Below are 23,252 nucleotides of genomic sequence, written 5' to 3'. Positions count from 1 at the left end.
GCCCGTCAGCGGCGGTCATCGTCATAAACACGATTTTTTTTTCTAGCACTTTATCGTTTCTAGTCTGTTTGCTACCTTTCTTATTGTGCTTTGTTTCATACATTGTTAGCGACACCATAGACCATTTTCTAAAGAGATGACGTCGCTCGCGCCGGCAACAACTACCACCAGCTGACTACGGTGCCCGCTATGGTAACGACAGGCTCATGCCTCAATCCAACATTACGAATTACCTATCGCGATTTCGTCTTTTAGGCTCCCAAAACCGCACGATCTCACTGAAGAGTACGCGCCCAATCTAGTAGAGGTACCGTTATCTTAAGTTGAAACGTCAGTTACCTACGCTCCCAAAAAGCCTCTGTTAATGACGGGGACACCACCTTGGTGAAATTGTGGAACTGTTGAAGATTTATAGCCAATTGACGGTCGGTGTTTTCCTACTGCATTTTTAGTGAGCAGCTGAACCGATGGTTTCATGGTGGTTTGTTTACCATCCGTAGTTGAACGAGAGTCCACCTCGTGGAATGAGTGATGGCGTTTGGATGAATAACTCGGTGCTTGGTCCAATCTAGTTCAGTACTCCATCGAGTGAAAAGTGATTCGAGCTTCATTTGTTAACAATTTTCGGAATATATAGTGAAATAACTGCAATCAAATCGGGTACAGCTACATTCGAACATACTAAATCGAGAAAAAGGAAATATAGTGTGAAAAAGCGGATGCCGGGGAGTAGGGTTAGAAGGCGCGCATCTGGTTCAGTATACTGTACACAATCGGCTATTGACGTACTCTGTATACTGGGATACAATTATTGTATAAACAATGGAACCTATACCTAGTCGAAGGAAGCAATGGACCATGGACGATATTGCAGCTCTTCTCGATAATGAGTACGTTAGTTAGTGTTATTAGTCTCTTTGTAACAAATGGTATTCGTTTATCGTATACTTTAGAATATATTTTATATGGTTTAGGACTACTACAGTAGTTTATATGAATGCCTCGGTGATGCATTGGGTGACAAAGACTTCATTGCAGTGGCAAAGATAAAGAAAATAAAGATAACAACTTCTCAAAGATAAAAACAAGAAACATAGAGATCGCAAATAGGCCCTGTTTATAGAGCTAATTAAGATGTGCAGAAAACGTGTTATTTATAACAGTGTCTAGGTAAAGCACAGGCTTCCTTCGTAAGGTTATAACTTAAGCGAAATGCTCGGGGCTCGACAACGGGTTATTAGAATGTATTATTAGACGTATAACGATGTTTAGGTTATTCAGAGGAGCTAACATGGGGAGACATTAGAAAATTAAGTTTCTGAAACGCACACAGCGTAAGCTTCGAATTGAACCGATTTCTCAGTGGCTCTCTCAATGGCAGAGTAGAATTTCACCTTTTCCAAGTATGGTCACTATAAGTAATGTGTTTCCTTTATTGTTACTTAACATTATCATTGCCTAATACAAATACCCCAGTTTAACCTAATCTACCAAATGAAAAGTTTAATTACCAGCATAGCCCACAGTCAGTAGCATGGGCTTTTTATCCGAGGTTAAACGCAACGTCGGGCACATGCAAGCACTGGTCTAGATAGTAGACCTTGAATAGTACCCTTCCCAACGGTGATTTCCACAAATTTCGTACTGTGTAAACGCTTGTTTATAGCCCAACGCTGTTAGAGGATTCACAAGCGACAACGGCGACACGGAATAGTGAGAAACGAAAAGGGAAGGCCTTGTATTAGTTGTTGCTCTTTTCAAAAAGATTATCAGCTTTTTGCTGTTTAATTCTGCGTAGGGAGGTAATTTTTGCATAAACACAGTAAACGTTGTGTTATTTATGATACACTTTTACCTAAAAAAACCGATACATATATAGGCTGTGAGTAAATGGTGCCTTCATTTAGGCTGACTGGAGTGCTGATTACCAACTCACGAAAGGAGCAAAGTTGGTAGAGTAGCGTTGGCTCTTGACCAATACTCGGCATGGAGCCTCGTATTCATAGCTTTGCGTCTCAAGCGGGTTTGCATATGATTACAAAAGCCATGAAGCATAAACGCAGCCTCATAGCCGCGCAACCTCCTCAATGTGCTTCACTTCAACACATATGACTAAAGTAACAACTAATAACAAGCAACTGTGTGGTATGGTTCATTTGCAAAAAAAACTGCTACGGTATAGATATAATAGAGTTTAACAAGCCACTGATAGTTTCGTCTTGATTCATTGTTGGCAACAATCGATGTCGAACCAGGTCGGGTAGAATGGCAGGCTACCGCTGCGTTATATTCAAAGGCGGCATTAGTTATAGCTTTTGGCTATCATGGGGCTGAAATTTTCTAGCGACTCATTACTAGGGATGGATGACCGAAGTAAATGGTTTACTAGAAATGCTACGTGTGTTCAGCATGGAAAGGATCGCGCGTAGCAGGGACAGGATGGCTATTTTTAACATGCAGCACTATTTAAATAAGCACAATTTATGTATTTAACATACTGAAACATTTAAACTTAAAAAAAACGTTCTTGCCTTTAATCTCTGCGTATTTAAGCCATTATTGATTAATCGAATGCCACCATCATTGAATAGCAATAACTAAAGCCGATGACATAGCGTGTATCGTTCGAATCACGGCGGTGTGTATTCCCTTGATTCGTCGCACGGATTACGCGCTTTATATTGTACTAAATTCTCTACTGGGTACATCGCTTCATAATGTTTCTTCGTTTGCACAAACATCAACAGCTAGTAATCAGTCAGAGCTATTGAAGCTTTGGTAATCTGGCGCAGCTTGTGGTTTTACCCCCATTACCACCTACTGGTACATCTCAAAACGACCGCAACTAAATTCTTATATAACATCATTTCCAAATGACCGCCTATGAGTGACTTGCCTCCAGGCGTCGGGCTTTATGGAGCATGCTTTTTCCTGGAAGATCACATTGTGTCAGTATTCATTACATATTCCTGGATAAGCACTGTCCAAGTCGCTTGCGGTTCTATGAACCAATTAGAGCAGAATCACTTAAACTCTCTAAAATGGAAATGAAACAGTTTACGGAAAATAGACTCATCGTTTTCGCGGTAAGCACCAATCACATCAATATTGAGCCTACGCATGGGTTTTGCTTGAATGGACAACCTTTTCGGAGAAAAGTAATATCAGTTGTATGTCTCTAGTAGCAGCTGCTGCTGCTGTTCTCTCGTTGTGGAGGTAAAGTCAAGCCGGGTTGAGGTCGATACTACTCGGTTGGATTGGCCCTGAGTATAATACCGGTTTGAGCCGCTGACGTCATCGTCGTCGTTGTTGGCCAACATCGGATCATGTCAGTACATTCTCTATATCTTACTTACCCAAAAACCTATCGATGATAGGGTGCCATTTCTTGCCGTGGCCACTGTCGACGATGGAAGATGCGAAGTAACGTAGTGAGACTAGTTAACAATATAGACCCCGCTCATGGAATGGTTATTAATGTTGATTTAACCTAATTTAACCAAGGTGTTCACCTTAGGGTGTAAAGATTATAATGGTATCACAATTGCTCGCGAGTGCTCAAAGCACGGCAACAAAAAGTTCACACTTTTTGCGGTCAAAAAGGTAAGCTTCAACGTTTGTGTATATAGAATAGATTGCCTGGATAAATTCAGTGCAAAACTGTTTGACAGTGAAAATCATACATTTTATTATAAAGTTATTTAATTCGTTAAATGTATATAGGCTGCGTATTAGACTACGTATTGATCCGCTTGTCCGAGGATCTTCATTTCTATTGTACGGAATGTAAAGAGTAAACCTGAGCTGTTTTTTTTGTTATACGTGCATTGGTGGAGGGGGGGGGGCATTTCTTCAGGTTATACGGGTTCACAGCAGGTTATATGGGACATAGAAACGGCCGAAACGATCTTGGCCATTAAATAACTCCAACGAAAATGAGCTATTGTTGTTGTTTGTATAGTACCGTTACTGATGGCATCCATCCACGCGATCGCAGTAGTACACAAAACGTACCAAGATGCAGTTGACTAAAGGGGCGAAAACACCGAGAACAGCAAAACGTTTGTTATTAAACATGTCGCAAAAATACGACTCATCTTTTGCTTAGACTGTTTCATGTGTTATTCTTGAAGCGTTGCTACCTAAATAGCGTCATCACAACCAATACTAATTCATGTGTTCTGCCCTGGATCAAGTTGGTTGGTTTTTACTACTCCTGAGGTAAATTAGTTTTCTGTGTTTCTTGACGTATGTTAGTTTATGCACCGCAGCGTTCCCGGATTCTATCAGTCGTATTTAGCCCACGAAGAGATCCCGATACTTCACTTTTAACGCCGTTTTTTAATACGCTGTGTCAAAGGACCAACGTTCAACTATTTATATCTACTCACTGCTATTGAGCAAACGTTAGATACGATTCATTCACGCATTCAGTCACACATCCATTCAGTAAAATCACATACCAGTAAGTTGTTTACGACAATGGTTATCCTTTCTAATCATCTGTTTGTATAGATCTCGTAGCTATCTGGCGCTGTCGCTGTGGATGGCAACAGAAGTAGGCGTATAATACACGTCGTCAGTCCATATACAGCTCCATGAAAGGGGGACGGTTTGTAGATCGACGAAGCTTTTGGAAACCGTTTGAAATCTGCTCATTCACGCAGTCGAACGACGCGTTTCCTCTATTTATGAGCTGCATATTGCGTGAAATTGCAGCGGGTGAAAGGGTAGATGGAATTTAAACCACAAATTCGTGTCACAACCTCTACTGTGTATGAGAAATGTGAAAACGTCCACTGTTTGGACAATACCAGATTGACAAAAGCAGTCCGCGATAGCGCAGTAATTACGTATTTGCCTACTTTGTCATTCGAACCTAAGCATAGGTACAATTTGGATGTAGGGCTATAGAAAAGACTATGCGTTGAGCCCCTCCTGACGTGCTTCTTCCATATTGCTCCCAGTATTATCTTTCTTGAAGAGTATCAAGCAATACAAAGGCAGCTGTACTAAGGCCTTTAGTAGAAGGTGAGCCTGTGGACCAGATTCAAGATATAGCTCAAAACGCAATTTCTTTCCTTTTGGATGTGTAGAAATGTTTCTTGGTAAGAGTAAACAAAGTGTCAAAATCCAGCTTATAGTGGCTCACGGCAGGTGTCCGCTTATTCGCGCGTCATAGTTGTATTAAGGTGCTACATGGATTTCGGTGATAATTTGGACTACACTAATATTACGATGCATGCAATCGTAGCAATATTCGGGGACCCCAACATTTAGATATTTCATGTAAATAGTAACCACAGAATTTCTTTTTGTTCTTCGTGTTTGCGTATATATATATATATATATATATATATATATAAACGCTGTTGACATATATGGATACTGTTCAAAGTATTGATATAAACTATCAGTTTCACATTATTGTATTGCTGTGCATGGTAGTTCAACATGGGTTCTCAAAACATGCTTTTATTTTTGTAGCTGGATGACTGAATTAGCTGTCTAGCTTAGATCTGTCCAAGAGTGTGGTAACATGATGACGTTCTAAGACCTGAAATTACCCTGCGCCTAAAGTTACTGATTGACCCAATTAGAAGTTAGCTGCAATTAGAGTTAGCTATTTCATCCCAAACTAATTGTCGTTTTACGTTATTCCGGTCAAATTAGTAAGCCTGGCTCAGTTGTAACTAAGCTAGCATAAGTTCCGAATAGGTTTATTTCAATACTGTCTTGCTGCGAGGGAAAACAGTACATTAGCAATACTCGTTCAAACTTGAATCGCCTATGCTTTGATATCTTTTGAAATTTAATTGGAAAAATTTAGGCTATATGAGTTTTCGATAAACAGTATCTCAAAAGGGACATCAGAAGATATTAGGTTTTTTTGAGATTCGAGTTTCGATCGCTGGATTTAAGTTCACGGTACTAACCATTACACTACTGAAAATCGAACCCGCCTAGGGAGAAACAGGAAGCATTAGTTATAAGATACGTCTGCAAAAGGCTACTATGCTACTACTGGCTACTGCATCAGATATTCTGTTAAGCCTACTAGTATAAAAAAGCACATATTTCATTAGTGAAACAACTTAAATCGCGTTTATATATCCATGTTACTGAACATAATAGCTCAAAACCTATCATTTAGTTCATTCATTATCCAGTTTTTTGCTGTTACCATTCTTTTAAGGTAAGATATTCAAAACATTATCGTTGTTACACTCTAAGCAAAACTAATTAACCTCCTGTTAATGCACATATGCTTAGAGAGATGTCCTTCAAGTACATTGGCCGCGATCCGGTAGATAAATAAGAAGTGCATAGAAGCAGCTACTTTAAAACGAAAATAATTTTTGCCCCTATTTCTAAGTAAAAATCATTCCCACATGAGAATCATGGTTTTAATTCTTCTATCCTTTATTTTTGCCACCAACTTTGGCGGAGGAGGACTCTCGGGTATCAAATCGTACGCACGCATTTTATAAATTTTTCGATTATCCATTATTGAACATGAAGACGTGAATATTTACCATCGCCCGGTATTTTGCTTCTGGTGCTACTCGTGCCGACGTTGTCTTTATGATTGTAATATTATTACTCTAACTAAACCAATAACAGCGATCTAGCACTTCTATGAACCTGCTCTCCTGCTCCGTGCTTACGACTACGTTATTTCTGTCTATTCTTGCTGCTCCCGCCGCGGCTGCATTGGCTCATCTTGCAAGATGGCAGCCAACCTACGGAGGCCCATGTGGCCGGTGACGCCATCTGGCGGTGTCTCTTATAGACATAGCCCGTAAACGACACCAGCGGCAACCACAACAACAACAATAACGACAATACCACTCGCTGTATTAGCAGCAGCAGCAGCAGCAACAGCAGCCGTGGCGCCGGCGGCGCTAACATCCTTAGCGGCCGTAGCGCTGATGTGATCGTAAGCTGTCGCTGCTGTTATTACTTTTATACCGTTTCCGTAGTGCAGCAGAAAACAGAAGAAAAATAGAAAAGTACGAACGAACGTTCTCTGGGTACCGTCAACTTACTGAGACGCTCTACCACAAGAACTGTGTTTGTCTGTCTTGACGGCTAGCTCTGGTTCGACCGTAAGCGCTCGTGGCACCGCTGCCGCTTCTGCTGTTCAAGCTACTGGCTGTGGAACTCTCCTGGTGTAGTAGTCCACTGTATACGGAGTATCTGGTATCTGGGTTCTCGATGAACTTGATGAACTTACTATTTGATGTTTGGCCCGATGGTCCTTACTGGCGGCCTTCGCAGCATCCTTTTTACGTTGGACGCAGGGAGCGTCGATGATATCGATACTGGAGCCGTCTATAACAGAGGAAGTAGCAAATACTAATATACGATTTTGAAGTACATATATGTGCATACATAACGTTGTTTCGATTTGGGAGCTTTGCTCGTACTGGTGCTCGTGTAGTTAAATGGATGCTACTGCCTTGTAGCGGTCAAGGTGGTGTTTATTTGAGCTGGTGATCATGAGTATGATGCTAATACTTTTATTGCCGCCGAGCGTATAGCAACAAGAAGGAGGCTTGATCGAGGCCGGCCTAAAGAATTCTGATTAGTGGAAGTGGTGATTACTGTGGCGGCGCTGGTCAGATATAGTCAAGTAGAGCTGGTGGTACAGCTTACGAGCCTGGAACAACAGCAGAACGACGAAGCGTCGGTCTGGAAGGAATCTGACTCTCTGCTCACGAAACTCTAGAAAAAGAAAGGTGTCTGCCGTCGGAACAACGGCAGACGAAACGGACATCATTACTGATAGTGACTCGTTTCGCCTAGCGGTTAATAGTCACGGTGATGCTACCATTTGCAGTACAGTGAGAGAGACCGGTTTTGCTACGTTGACAGTACGAAACCAGCAGATCTTATTGAGCATATGCACTCGGTATTGTGCAACTGAAGTCCTCCGAATACTAGCACAGGGGAGGCAACGCGGTTATTTCTGGATAAGTGAATTCCTTTGTTGGGTTAGCGTGTCCAGTATTTAGTGTTTTCCTGTGCATGCTAGCTGACCGCTTGCCTCGTAGCCAATTACGTGAAAGTTACCTGATATATCGAAAGTGAGCGAACGAGACAGATAAGAAGTTACCAAGAGAAAGGCGATGGATAGATGTTGAAGAGATCAAACTCAAGATCGAACATCGTGTTTGTGAGCCCTATGGTGCTGTACAGCAAAAGGCAAGTTGAAAAAGCAAAAAAAAAGGTTACCAAAAAATATTGGGTCTCCGTTTTATGCCAGCGAAGTCGGTATCACTGCTATGACAGCAGCTGTGAACGCCAGCATTGCAGCAGCGATTGATGGAAACTGCAACTCCGCTGGCTGCTGACATCGTCAAACATACTGTCACAACTCCGTAGACAGACATCGGTTCATCTCGACGAGACTTTCTGAGCAAAAATCAACTATAATAGCTCGTAAGCATAGTCATAGCGAACTGACGGTTATTAAAAGGCTCTTGTGTGTTGAGTAATCAATGCGCCATCCTGTCCATGTGGAGGCATCGCCGAAAGTTCAACAGGCGACAGCATTAACGGCCGGAATGTACTGTTCTACTTGAGATTACACTATAAATCGACTGACGTTCTTTCGTAGCCGCTACATTTTATACCAGGATTACGGCTGCTGCAGCCATGTGTGATGAGTAAAAATATTTCGTTTCAGTGGGACTAGTGACCGGAGGCGACGTAAATCTTTGCTTGTTCCTTCTTTGTCGACGTGTCAACCTGTTATTTTGCATCTGTCACTTAAATTCGTTACCAAGAACGAACGTTTTGTTCAGTCACAGTTGAGGCATTTATCAGCATCCTTTTTCTAGCCATCATCATCATTGACAAAAAACGATATCACGATGGATCCATCGCCCTTTGGCAAACAACACCAGGAGACGGCACATCCGCTCTATGAGAACCTTGACTCCGGTATGGCCAACCTTTCGGTAGAGTCCGAATATGATGTAGCTTCTTGTGACTATGGAGTTTTATATGTAAACGGTGGACCACCAATTCCGCCGCGAAGACCCAACGCTTTCCGGTCGTCCACTCCCAATGGCAGCCTAAGTTCCGGATCTTTAAGACAGTCAGGTTCATCATCGGGCGGAGGCATACCAGATATTCCTGTGCTAGCAACACCCATCAAGTACGTTGTGTATAATGTTACTACTAGATAGTTCGCACGTTTGTAGGCGTATTCATGCATAACGTCATATACGGCATAATAGTGCGATGTAGTAATGAGAGTAATTGGATCACGACTATTGATGAAAAATACACTTCCGGAAAAAAGTGCCCAAGAATCCTATATATCGAAAAGCTGCGCTTGCACGTGCTTAGAAGCATATGTTTTCAAACTGGTTATTGTTCAAACGTATTTCGATAAATTGTGAGACTTTAAATATAGTGTTTCTTTTTTTGTTAAACTAGCCAGTTATTCGTTTGAAAGAACACTTATCTGTTTAATCTTGTTTCTCCAAGCGATTGATGTCTCATATTGTCAATAGCATTACAGCAATCAAAGAATGTTGCACGCAATAACAACAAATTGGTAGCAAAATTAAGCGTAATTTTGCACGAATCTATCATACAAATAGTGTCGCCTTCTTAGATTCACCTATTAGCAACTAAAAGCTACGATGCGTTACTCAGTTAGGAAACCCAGGATCTTAGTTCGCTCTCTCTCTCGCTCTCTCTCTCTCTCTCTCTCTCTCTCTCTCTCTCTCTCTCTATAGTGCAGATGGTTTTATCAAGTTAGGCTGCAGGCCAGCCGCATATTGAATCGTTATGAACAGTGTGGGTCCATTGACTGACATATTGAATGCCTGAATAGAGCGGAATGCTGCCCCGCAATGACGGTGTACTCTCGTTCTATCAGAATTAAGCTCCTCCTGGGCTTGACGCGTCGCTGACATCACAATAGCAATCTTTGATTTTCCTGAGCTCTCTATTCCCAACTAGGTATGTAGTATGAGCTAAGCAGTTTGTTCAGCTGGTTTATTTTGCAGACTGCAGCTTTAACCAGTAAAAGACTACTTAGTGGCGGCAGCGGTAGTGGTAATCAAAGCACATACAACGGCGTAAATAGTAATTACAGTTCAATCGGTGATAGTCGTACAGATCTAATATTGTGATGTATGATTCCTTGTATTTGCATGTACCGTTCTGGGAAAAGAGAGACAAACCGATGACTAAATGTTTCTTGTCTTCTTTGACTCCACTGATGCGGAAGCTAATTTGATTTTTTTTCTGCTATTTAACGTACAGAGTACACAAGTGTAGAAGTTCTGTTGAAAAGTTTCGAAGAAAAAATTCAGTCGAACTTAAAGAGGGTGATCCGTTTGTTTGAAACAAAAAATAAATTTCGCTATACACCCTTAAAATAGGCGACGCAATGTCAAACGGTTTGCTCAGTCATCCTATAGCATCGAAGAAAAAAATAATCATATTTGCCGAAGGGATCTGTATATAAATTGATGAAACTTGTATTATTAGTGTTCCGAGGGATCTTTGTATCTAGTGCATTGAAGGCATATACCTGAGTGACTAATGCCATACTGGATTCTAGGGCCTGTATTCATGAGAATCGCATATTTTGTCCTATAGGTGCATTCTAATGCTGCTTTAGGCCAAAAAAGCTATGGTTGTAAATAGGAATATTGTATCTTTACATACATTGCTGCCCTGCGGCTCCATTGTTTCCATCTCCAGCATATTGTAGGTAGGAGCGAAAACAGTGTCACAAGTAGGTCGAAGCGTGCTTAGAGTATCGAACGTGGTCCGCTCTAGAGAAGCTCTAGAAGACCTATTGAAATAAAAGAAAAGATCCAAGGAAGATAGTGAGACGATTTTGTTCTTGTATGGGACTCCAAAGTTGAGACACACAGAGGTGCTTGCGAGGTCAATGCTCATGGCGAGCAAATGCACCCCAATGGAAAGGCCGGACAAAACACGACAGACTAATTTGCGTTCGACTGGGAAGAATCCGAGCAGATTTGGGACTAATCGAACAACTAAACTAGTATAAAATGAATACTACTTTGGCCATAATATTTCAGTCACGGATATCCAATGGTCCCTATTTTGAAGTACATAAACTGGTATCCTTTACTTTTTCTGTAAGGCGAGTCGTCCCGCTGTGTTTTGGCCAATGTAAAGATCTGACTGTGAACATGCTTTTAGTTTAACAGTTCTCCCTAATTTAGTTCAATGCACATCTGCTTTCTTGTTTACATTTTTCTGTAGATTGAGCCAGTTCATTTTTGTAGCAAAGCGGAACATCTAGAGATTGCAGAGGCGGTTTAAATTTGAGATCCTCGTTTTGCATGTTTATCGTGAATTCACAATGCGAACAAGTTCGTAAGTAGCAACTGTATTACTTCTACCGGCCATCAGAGACTGAACGCACTCCTTGTCTCGTCAACTTCTCTAGGTACATTAAAAAAATGGGGCAAATCTCGATACCCAGAGCGCCTTCTCACCTGACATCGATTCACAATGGGATCAGAATTTTTGAGGAACGGAAAGCCTTGCCGGCAAAGCAAAGTTAATACTCAAGTGACACGCTGTTACGTAGAATGAGTACAAGCGAGATGAAATCTACCTTCAATTTAACAGGATTTGATAATATGTAGTGCATGTTTATTCAAGACGAACCATATCTCGGAAAATCTACAACGTTTTAGTAAACGTTGATATACAGTAATTATTAAATATTAATTATTATTAATATTTATCAGTATTATAGTAATTATTAAACAGTGCATGTCGGTGGTGAGGGGTCGGCTTTAAGTGGTTCGTGATTAAAAGCGACACGGCATTATTGTTTTTAGGAGAAAAAAATTCAAGGTCATATAAATGAAACAAGACCAAATATTTGGGTTTAAAAATTGGTATCCCAATTAGCAGTATTGATAGTTAGATACCAATTGGTATTGGTTCTTCGCACTGCTATCGGAACAACACGGATCTAGACTATTTAAATAAATCTATGGATATTTTAAAATTACATTTTTCCGATTATATATACCTATATATGGCCGCGAACAAAGCGGGTGGTTCAGTTGCGTCCAACTGTCTTTTCACTTGATAAAATTTACTTGGTGAGATAAAACACTTCACAATTCAAGACTGCTTTCAATACGATAACAATGGGACGATTGAGAACCCAAATCGAATGATTGTGTCAGTTTACGCTCAAGAGTCATCAGAACTGTTTGCGGACCTTCAAACTCAACGGCCATTAGTTCTACTAATTTGAAATGTAACATTTCATCTTTTCGGTCACTCTCTAATTTATTTTACGGAATATTGTAGTAATACTATGTTCTTTAGGTAGGTTGGAAAGATGGAAAAATACAGCGTGGAAGACTGGCAGCGTTTATAATGATGGGTGTATATGACCAAACACCTGCCTGTTTCAGTTTAATCGTCTTGTAGAAGAGGAAACAGGCCTTTGTTGACAATGTTTCCGAAATCTGTCGTTTATTCAATGCCGATTAAACAAGGACGTCCTTATATTAACGGACAGTATCCAGTAAGGCATTCTGATGTTCAAAAATATAGCCTTAACTGCGGGCTAACGAAGTGGCGTCTTTTTAAAATCATGTTTCATCGTAAGGTTTATGATTAAGTCCAAAATGTCGGCCCATACTGTAGGTAAAACAATAATACGAACTAGTTAAGTGAATAAAGAATAGAAGTGAGTGTTAATCTGCACTAAACAGGCCACTCGTCATCAAACTAGCCTTGGGACATTTCCTCTTACGAAAAAGTGTATTTTTAGCAGAACGTGTTTATTCAACACTACTTTTTTACCGTTATCTTTGAAAAGCTACTAATTTTTCTGTCTCGAACCGGCGTCTGCTTGACTGAGCATGATGCTTATGCAGAATTTGTCAATTTTTAAAATATTTATTGCTGTCTATTTTTATTTATATCTATTTCCATTTATTCTGCTTAACACTTAGATTTGTTTGTCTCTCTGCTTGTTGGACCTAAAACGACCCTCTAACGTTGTAGGGTTAGAGTGATTTTCCCTATGTAGCTAGACCTTTATCTCGAAAATATTTCCATGGAAGATGAAACCAATTAGCCAAACACCTTCTTTACTCAATAGAAAACTTCGCGTGTTCTATAGACCGTAATGCCAATTTGATTAATTGTAAGTCAACAGCTGAAATTTCTTTCTGATTTCTGATGTTTAAAAAAGACCATACCATTATGAGGGAATTCCCAGGTGCTCGCCAGCGTCGTCCGCGCTGAAACGTCATCAGTATAAAAATTGTATTGCGTCAACGGGCTCTTTCAATTTATGTACCTTAAAAATTATAAGTATAATTAGCCTTTTACTTCTGCACAATTAAAATGCGTTTAATAAGAAAATAGGCGCGAGGCAAAGCCAGTTGGTGCTGTCCTAGTTGGGACGCTTTATTATCGTAATCACATGACTGTCATACGGCCATTACTGTACATTTAATATTGCCTTTTGAACGAATTGGGGTAAAATTATGATTTTTAATATATGCTCTTTTTTGATATTTACAGACTTCACCCAGCCTTCCGCAACTTCTGGATAGCCATATATCTAGCATCCGTGTTCCATTATGCAAGTCCTCTATCTATGACATCTCGAAGTCGATTGATAGTGGTATATGCTTGTTCACGAGTTGCTTTTTTAAGATATGAAAACCCCAGTGATCGCATGGACTTAGGTTTATATCAACGTTGAATACCGCTTTCCCCGCTCCAGAAAGTAATTATGGCCGGTCACTTCCTCGTTGATCTTCAACACTCCCATCTGTGCTTGAAACGTTTGCACCATTCGCGTACCGTTTTTCTCCTTGTTTAATATTATCACCAATCTTTAATGAAATTTTGCAGCGCAAAGAACAAAGACTTGGCCACCGAATGTTGATTTTTGTGATTTAATTTTTTTTATTTTAAGAACCTACCTCTTCTGGAGTAAACTTAAGTAGTCTTTATTTACAAGTTTCTAGAAGATTAAAGTATCTACTAGTCAGATTTTGCCTACTAACGGCTCATGATTAAAAATACTTCAATATTGAAAACTCGGATACGGTTACAGCTTAATATATGTATATTCGCTACTTGTTCCTGAGAATCGACAAATTTGTTCCGTCTATTTACGACTTTTCTGTTGAAAATTCCGAAGTGCCACGTTTTATCATTTAATTTTAATGTGCTCCATTGTGTTTGCAATCGTGGATCACATCACCACCCTTCAAGCGAGGTGGCATCGGGCCAGCGACGAGTGGGTCGCTCAGAAACGCTTGCGACCATCGTGACAGATCATCACGAAAAGATGGCATCTACTTTCATCTCTGACCACCAATGAGCCAAACTGACGCATGCACAAGCCGTTCGTCGGACCCTGACTTATCACCTGTTCTTTGTTTTCTTTTCACTTCGCGCAATCAGTAACAAATATAAAAAGGCATTAAGCGGTGGTGTGTTAGTGTTACCTCCGATAACGTTCCGAGTTCGCTTGTGTCATATCATCCAGTAGTAGTCGGAGCGTTTTCATGATGGCGTATGACTTAACCGAACATGACGATAAGGAAATTAGTGATAACGGGATTGTTGCTGATAAGAGACTCTTACCAGTCACCGCAAATGTCAACACCTACGTCAAAGGCGGAATGCTCTAGTCAGTCGGATCGCGGGCGTTACCAAGTCGCGTATAGACATTACGACGTTAGCCGCTGCGAAGGTGAAACTGTTTAATTGTTCTGTTCAGTGGTAGCCCACTATGCTACAACGGAATTCGTGTTGTCAAATATAAACAGAAAGGAACACAAAAGACAGAAAGACCCCTCGCGTTAACGATGCGGTCGCTTGTTTAGGCATTGGTTAAAAAAGACATAGTAGGTGATGATGTTATCTGTGAATAGATTTTCTGACAAACATGCACATTGGCATGCAAAATGTCATTGCTGCCATTGCCTCTGCTTGTGGTAGCCGTGGGTGCTACTTTAAGTGTTTTGTCAGATACGGGGCCCTTGTATTTGCTGGTGATGACGTTTAGCGGTGCAGAGGGGATAGCTTCCATAAAGATAAGCTTGTGGTAGCGCTGCGCTTTTGCATCGTATTTAGCGTGTTCATTACCCGTGTTACGGCGATGTTCAGATGCGTTATATACTAAAGAAATAATACTAAATTCGGGTAGGTGACAAAAAATAACATTATGGAAAAAACATTGTGGGAACTAAGATAGTGACTAACATTAAGCACATAAGGTTATTAAGAAATAACACCTCGTGTTCGATGGACCGCCGTTCTTTCGCATGAGCGGCTATCGCGCTAAATTTGTCATTTTAGTTGACCGACCTATAATCGTGCTGTTAGTTACTTATAGTTATGTAATCTCTTTTTTTTTTTTTTATCATGTAATGCTGTGAAACAGTGCATGATTAAAATATTCCGTTTTTTCTGGTGTCTGATCGTGAAGTTCATCCAATAATCAATAGATTATTGACGAATACGATGAGTGTAAACTGTGTAAGTCCAGGCAGCACCATGTGAGACCTAATAAATCTAGTATAGAGCAGCTATGAAAAACGACGAAACACCGTGACGCTTGATTAGGTCGAAGAGTCCAGCCGTATGTCTATAAAACAGATCGTTTGACGAGTGCAAACATGCTCGTCAGATAAAAACGAAAGTTACGTCGGTGCATAGTTGATGCATGTGTCAAGCATAGGAACTTAGCAAGCCTTTAACTATTTTAATATGATTATCGTTTACACAGCTGGGAACTAGAGGCATTATGACCATTCGGATCCACCTAGGACATCCGTTAACTACAGCGAACGTACCAAGCTTCCTTATTAGTGCGGTCATTGCCATTATCGACGACATCGTTGTTATTATAGTCTATTAGTTCGGAGCGTGTGAGTCTGTATACATCGCCAAATGATACCGAGTACTGCGCGGAGTAATTAACATTCTAATAATCAACTAACAACTACTTATTTAAATCCTGTAGGTGGAAGCATTTGTTCGATAGCTGCAGCCTATTGACCCATAGTCATCTGATGTTTATCCCAACCACCGCAATACTAGAACATGGACCGTGCTTGCGCTTGAAGCATCAACAACAACAACAACACAAATAGTGATGGTACTACTACAGTGCTTAGAATCGTACATGTACACAATAACTGGGTCGACATTGACAACGTTTCGCTGAGCAGGTCGTTGATCTTCGGGCAGTTACCGTGTGCGTGTGAGCAAATATGAGCCATTTGGTTGCCTTTAACAGCAACTCTTTAAAGGAACTTGTCTATACGAGAGTCGCATTAAACAACAGCAACAGAGATGCAGGTGTTGCATCAATGAATTCAGCTGTGGGCTAGCCTATGTACGGGTGGACACAACGCAATTTGTGTGTGTATGTGTCGCTTGGGAGTGTCTGTATAAACAAAAAATAACCAACGAATTGTTTGCTGTTAGCGTCAGTTCTGTATAATAATTGAGAAAATGATTTCTTTTCCCGTTCGGATTTGTGCGAGATCAAGTTTCTGATGATAGCAGGCCAAAATTAGCCAAGGCCTATTTGATATACAGCGTTAGTAAATATTAGCTGGGCTATACGGTATACCGCATGATGTCGTTGACCGAAATCGTGGTAAGGATTCTAACAAAAATAATATTTGACGAGAATACTAGCAGTACTTGATACTTTACTCGTTTCTAGAATGTATCACAAATGTTTGCTAATATGGTACCTGCAAAGGCACATTTCCTGTAGCCATTCGTTGCGGCTCTGTGAATGATTGCACAAAGGGAATGCCTTAAAATACGCCTAGAGATATTTTTTGTAGTAGTCGTAGTATGATAATGGTCCTTATCATATTGTTCTGTCGTCGATTTTAGTCTGTAACGATGCTCAAAAGGCGAAGTGTTACGTTATTCTCAGTACTGGGATTGTGATGATGTTCAACAAAATCGAATCTGGTTGAAAAACGATAGACAAAGGTAAACATTTTATCTAAAACAACACGTAGGGCTATTGTGACCTATAATTTAGACCATTGCCCGTTATAAATCTCTACTTGTTTCCTTTTTTAACTTATCCAGTTTACTTACACATGTGATATTTAGAAATTACAATTTTCAAACCTCTTTAGTAAGTATAAATTTCACACTGTAGCCACAAACGCTCTTTTAATAAAATGGCTGGCAGGATATAATTTAGTTCCAAGCCAAAGTCTGTATCAGATCGACTCTTGATCAGTGTTTGAAATTAGGAATTTCGGAAATGCAGTTCTATTTTATTCAAATGACTAGTTATATTCTATTAATATATCTCACTTGGCAAACAGTCGAGCATACTTATAATTCTGTACTTCTCTACCGACACTATACTGCAGTCATTATTTGAATTGTGTTCTTAGTTGACCTTTTCTGTCCATAAGAATCTTATCTCCTTCTATATTAGACCGTTGTTGAAAATGCATGTAAACATTAACCAAACGATAGCTTCGTGTTTTAGGTTCAACACTGAAGGTTTCATATCGATGATTCCTCTAATCTGAAGCTGACGGGTGTCAAGACACGTTCTGTCTTTGAGAAAAAGAAGGAATAAATAAGCACGATTTTGTTTATTGACAACTACTAAAGATATCCATCCTAGTAGAGATCAAGTGCGAATGGACTGTTATTCATATTTGTTCTATGCGAACAAAGTGCTAATGTTCGTCGTACGACCAGTCTGCTAAAACCCTTGTTGCTAAAATCCCTAAAAACCTGTGTTGGTGTCCCACTCCTGAGAAGTCGCTTTTTCCTGAGCTTGCTGCGCTGGTAGCTTTGGTGGGGATTTGCCAGCCGTCTTTTGACTCATGCGGGGGCGTTTTTCTGCTCTGATCGAATGAAGTGGGAGTCTTTGACAAATAAACAGGTTAGGAGATTGATTGTCTGGTGAACATCTATACAGCTGTACGTCAGAGTCATTCCCGATTGCTGTAGAACCCTAGTGCATATTTTGAGTAAACAATGAATATGAGTTTTGCCGTTTTGTAACAGAATGAAAAAACAGTCAGATGCTTGTAATATATGCAGTTTTTATTGACCAAATGCTGTTACTGGCGATGGTCTAGGTTATACGTTTTTAGAATAATCAAAGGCAACATCACTGTAAAATTTCCCTTACGATGCATTTGTCGGAATACCCGCTGGAACGCGGTTATTATTCAAGTATCTCAGGTGGTTTCTTACAGTCGTCGTTTAAGTTTGCAACTAGTAATTCACGATTACTGTGAGCTTAATAAACTTTTTATAACCCATTGATCAATCTGTCCTAGGCTGAAACACGGTACACTTTTCCGGTGAGATTCAGTGCTGTGAGGTATGCTATGTAATAAAAACTTATAGGCAAAAGAATAAAAGAACTTGATCAAACGAAATAAGGCGCCCAATAAATGCAGTAATTATTTGGTGAACCTACCCACGTGATCTTACATCCGTATGTGTCTGTGATAATCGAGATCTAGCTCACTTGTGACTGACGACTTATTCTTAGCATAAGGTGTGATTAAGTATTGGCGGTATATCTTACGCCCTGAACATTGCCTAACTAGCAAAAAAAAAGACAATGAGTCGTTCAGTTCTCTGCGATCTATAGTGATCGTCCTGCTCGCTCCGCTTGACAGGGTGTTAAAGGCGGCTTTCATAATATTAACTATCCTTTTACAAAGCGAATAATCATGTACTTATCGAAATAGCATCAAATTAAAGATTCTTTTCAAGTGTACCAAGGTGAATGTATGAGTTTTTTAAATACTCCGGTTATATAACCCGTTCACAGTTGGCGTGCAATCTGCAAATATCGCGCTCTTTTCTCACAACTATTATTCAACGGAATTATTTTTAGGCACCGTATTTCAGAACCCATTGTCTTATTATACAGTGCAGAAATTTCGGTGAATAAAAGCCAGAGATAAGTAATATTTTTTTTACTGTTCCTTTATCTGTCTCTTATAGTGATCCAGCAAACTCAATCGTTATGTCGCTTTCCTCCATGTTATGCCATCGCTGTGGGGAAGGCTTCGAGCCGCACGAAAAAATCGTCAACTCGCACAGGGAGACCTGGCATCAGACGTGCTTCGTCTGCTCGCACTGTTTTCGGCCGTTCCCTGACGGCGTTTTCTATGAGGTAAGCTTCGCCGTTTTGTGCTTCGCTTTTTGCGGTTATAACTACTGTATCGTCATTTTCCGTATGCTATTATGGCTGAATATAAATAGTATATATGTACGTACATATTTTAAGACTTTTGACGGCACTGAAGATCCAATTTCGATGTTGCTCTTTTTTTTATCGGAAGCCAAAGCGACCTCCGCGACGTATTCAGTAGCTGAGTTGACTGAGGTAACTAACAGTTGTTTAGAATAGAAATTAACTTTCTCATTTCTGAGTGCCGCCGCAGTTCGAGGGCCGAAAATACTGTGAACACGATTTCCACGTGTTGTATGCGCCGTCCTGTGGAAAATGCAACGAATTCATCATCGGTCGGGTGATCAAAGCTATGAACAAAAGCTGGCATCCGGCTTGCTTTTGTTGCGAAATCTGCAGTAGCTGCCTTGCTGATAGTGGCTTTATCAAGAACGCAAACCGGGCACTCTGTCATGAATGCAATGCTCGGGAAAAGGCGGCCGCTATCGGAAAGCATATCTGCTACAAATGCCAGTAAGGACAATTCAGTATTTACAAATTTATCTATGTGGATACTATTTAGGGTTAAATCATTTTTAAAATACGTATAGTGTATTTCCAATATAACGTGTATAGCTGAGTGTAATGATATATTCATGTACAAAGGTACAACAAGTAACCATCCGTATGAGTATCCTTTTTTCATTATCTATTAATGTGAGTGTACCCGTCGATGGCCTGTTTTAGTGGAATTATCGACGACAAGCCATTGAAGTGGCGCAACGAACCTTACCACGCATACCATTTCAACTGTACGACCTGCAGCGTTGAGTTGACATCTGAAGCGCGCGAGGTTAAGGGCGACCTGTATTGCCTCCGATGCCATGATAAGATGGGCATTCCAATTTGTGGAGCCTGCCGTAGGCCCATCGAGGAGCGGGTTGTAACGGCGCTGGGAAAACACTGGCATGTAGAGGTATGACAAACGCATGTGGAATAATAGAGGCTCAATTGCGCCTTTGGCTGATTACCGATCATGTCACGTGGCTGCCAATACGTTTTCTATAGGTTATGTTTAATAATTTCGGTCTGTAAGTGTACAATTAAAGTTTTCTAAAGCTGAATGTACGCCTCAAGACTTGGTCACATTCTGCCAATAATGTAACCTTCTGCCGTTTATATTCCTGGTTTTCGAAAATTTCCAGCATTTCGTTTGCGCTAAATGCGAGAAGCCATTCATGGGCCATAAACACTACGAAAAAAAGGGCTTGGCTTACTGCGAGACACACTATCATCAGCTGTTCGGAAATCTCTGCTACACTTGCAACAAGGTAAATGCATCGCTTCCAACGCAGCTTCCATTAACGTGATGCCCAATTGAGAGTTAATTGTGGCTATTTTTAAGAGTTAAGGTGCGTTGCATAAAACTAGTGACTTCTGAGCCTGATGAGCATTCTCCTATACCTGCCATACAGTCATTACAATCCGTACCGACATTAAAATTTAATGATCTTTTCAGTAGGTCTATTCAGGTTCAAGCTAGTCAAAAATATCTTCTAATGTTGCCATCACTATTGTTATAAGCGTAGGAGTTGCAATTCGATCTTCTGCCCAGTAACAGGGACAAATACAATGGGCCACATCTCGTACAATACAAACGATACAAATGGTGAGATAAGCTGAAAAGAATAAAGTATATGGAATTGGTGATGATGATGATAGCGGGATGCGTAGAAGTGGGCCTGTAATCATGATACGTTTCGTTACAGGTGATCGAAGGTGATGTATTTACTGCATTAAACAAGGCATGGTGTGCCAATCACTTCACATGCTCTTTGTGCAACGAAAAGATGAATCAAAAGTAAGGGCCTGCGCAATCCATTGCCATCACTTACCTTATCCATATGGCCATAGCTTTGTGGATGGGAGACTATATATATATATATATATATTAATGAGAAAATTTATTATTTATGCCAATAAAGTTCCTATAGACTAATAAACAACATAGCAAATAATATGCTTTGTATCTCTCTTAGAAATTGATTTAGTGAATAATTGCTTGTATCTTGTATGGTTACAAAATTGTATGAGGTAAAGCTTTTAGAGTTAGACTTGCATACATTCGCCTGATATATATGAAGACAAATTCCAATCGATAAACTGGTGATAGACTCTTTGCGTTCTACTTTTGCTAATGATTGTGCATTTGGCTGTGTTCTTGTTATTCTTTTCTCTACATGCGTTCATTAGGACCAAGTTCTACGAGCTGGACTTGAAACCCGTGTGCAAACGATGTTACGAAAAATACCCCTCAGAGCTTCGTAAGAGAATACAGAAACTGCACAAAATTCCGCCCAAAAAACAGCAGACCACGTAGACGGACAAACCGGTGAAGTTTTCATCAAGCAGCGCTAACCTATTCGCTGTGCTTGTAACCCGCAGGAGGTTTTCTGGTCATCTTTTTGTATATGCCCAGAAAAATTCTGCACAGTTCTACACCAATGATCCACCACGAATGACGACATCTAGTTGTTTAGGAATGTATAGACAGGCGATAAGAAACCGAAATGGGGACGATAGGTATGCGCGTACGAAACAATACATTTACTCAAACAAGAACATGATTACAAAAACGTTCAAAATTAACAGTTCGTATCAAACGCGACCTTTGGAAAAGTTTACTTAAAAAACCGAGAATGCGACAATAGCGAAAATCACGCCTTTATGCATACGCCTAGCAGCTTAAAATAGACGCACTTGCATGTATTTGATCCTTACAACGTTTATGGGTGAAGTTACTTCGTGAAAGGCTATCCAAAAGCTGGCGTGGCATGTACCCAATTGTCAAATCCACGGCTTTGTACGCATTAAGTCCCCCATCGGTGTCTGTGTGTGGGTGCTAAGAAGACAAAGCTAAGCTTTATGCCTTTGACCTCGACCATTGGTTAGATGGCCAGGCCGAGTAAATTAAAACCAACTTTAACTGTAAATAACATTGATCTATTAATATCGTTATATAAATGTATTAACAAGCAAATCTGAAGGCGCAAGGAGACATCTGCGTTTAATTCGTTCGTCCAAAAACGTGTAATTCACGTGACCCGTAGCATATATACATTTACGTTTTCTATGAACGCTATTTTTTATTGGGCAGCGATTACCATGGCGGCTATTATACAGTGGACTTTCATTTTGTTATGAGAGTGTGCTTCTGACAGAAATGCGCAAGGTGCTAGTACATTACCTTAAGTAGCCTTAAAATTTTGCTAATGGGCAGCTATCGGACCCGAACTAGCGAAGAAAAAATGAAAATCGTAATTATATGCGCGAGTTGTTCATTCTGCCATTGCAGACGACTTCAATCAGTACCTACATTATATTTACGCGCCCATTTTCAATGACATGATGAAATAGAGATTACAAAATATAGGCATTTATATATGGTAATAGTATCTTTGTATGTGGGCTTTTTTGCCGGCTAACTGGTGGCGAAAAACTCGATGATGCTCGCATTTCCTGTATGTCCGATTGTTTGTGACCTTGATTAATTCGATTGAATTTTAGGAAAAAGCTCCGGAGATGATTTTTTGGAATCTTTTTTCAAAGCAGTTTAAAGCGATATTACGTACGTATATTCACAAAGAAATTTTTTTGTGTAACATGTATATCTTAATTCGAAATGAATACGACAACGTAGAGATATGCTATGTCTTGAATCCAGTGCATTTAGGTCACCGTTTGTGTTAGCAATAGGATTTGATACGAAAGTAGTATTTGTGAATCTGACGGCGACAATTCATTTCATACCGTACTACCTCTCCTAACTGTAGCATTAATACAAACTTAATTAACACATACCGCTGTTATCTTATGTCTAGCGTCTAATATATGCGTCTGCATTTAGATCCATGTGAATCCATACAACTTTATATAACTTTAAACTATATAGATCCTTCATTCTATGACCGCTGTTTTTTCTTGTTCACGGAGTTGTGGCCGGACTATAGCAGGACGTGCCAGTCCCGTAATGCCCGCATTGTACGTATAGCAAGTATAC

The 23,252-nt window shown here is 40.2% G+C and overlaps 1 protein-coding gene and 2 long non-coding RNA genes across 5 annotated transcripts; 2 read left to right on the top strand and 1 right to left on the bottom strand.

Annotated features, from left to right (window-relative positions):
* Positions 1 to 165: 165 nt before the first annotated feature.
* stck (LIM zinc finger domain containing stck) lies at positions 166 to 23,050 on the top strand. 3 transcript variants are annotated; one of them, XM_022802980.2, is made up of 7 exons: positions 166 to 890; positions 19,024 to 19,195; positions 19,467 to 19,726; positions 19,940 to 20,168; positions 20,398 to 20,523; positions 20,962 to 21,053; positions 21,446 to 23,050. In XM_022802980.2, exons 1-7 carry the CDS (start codon positions 823 to 825, stop codon positions 21,570 to 21,572), a joined length of 1,074 nt encoding a protein of 357 aa, XP_022658715.1. In that variant the 5' UTR covers positions 166 to 822; the 3' UTR covers positions 21,573 to 23,050. The 3 variants fall into 3 exon arrangements, with proteins under 3 accessions (XP_022658715.1, XP_022658714.1, XP_022658713.1); XM_022802979.2 differs by lacking the exon at positions 166 to 890 and adding an exon at positions 3,442 to 3,603; XM_022802978.2 differs by lacking the exon at positions 166 to 890 and adding an exon at positions 8,435 to 9,166.
* Positions 3,635 to 11,484, bottom strand: LOC147756288 (uncharacterized). Its single transcript, XR_015326947.1, has 3 exons — positions 11,254 to 11,484; positions 10,696 to 10,825; positions 3,635 to 4,028 (listed from the first exon to the last, which is right to left on the bottom strand). It is a non-coding gene; the product is annotated as an uncharacterized LOC147756288 (long non-coding RNA).
* On the top strand, positions 14,759 to 19,005 carry LOC147756287 (uncharacterized). Its single transcript, XR_015326946.1, has 4 exons — positions 14,759 to 15,204; positions 16,028 to 16,162; positions 16,918 to 17,019; positions 17,537 to 19,005. It is a non-coding gene; the product is annotated as an uncharacterized LOC147756287 (long non-coding RNA).
* Positions 23,051 to 23,252: the final 202 nt, after the last annotated feature.

This window comes from Varroa destructor, unplaced genomic scaffold (genome assembly GCF_002443255.2).
Source record: "Varroa destructor unplaced genomic scaffold, Vdes_3.0 BEIS01000004.1, whole genome shotgun sequence".
NCBI lineage: Eukaryota > Metazoa > Arthropoda > Arachnida > Mesostigmata > Varroidae > Varroa > Varroa destructor.
The sequence above is the reverse complement of the archived record's forward strand: the minus strand, read 5'-3'. Positions and strand labels throughout refer to the sequence as shown.

Excerpts from the sequence above, each read along its gene's own strand:
- stck (XM_022802978.2), top strand. The coding sequence starts at position 8,880 with ATGGATCCATCGCCCTTTGGCAAACAACACCAGGAGACGGCACATCCG. Across the intron at positions 9,167-19,023 it reads GTGCTAGCAACACCCATCAA|TGATCCAGCAAACTCAATCG; the intron begins GTACGTTGTGTA and ends TGTCTCTTATAG. Across the intron at positions 20,524-20,961 it reads TCTGCTACACTTGCAACAAG|GTGATCGAAGGTGATGTATT; the intron begins GTAAATGCATCG and ends GTTTCGTTACAG.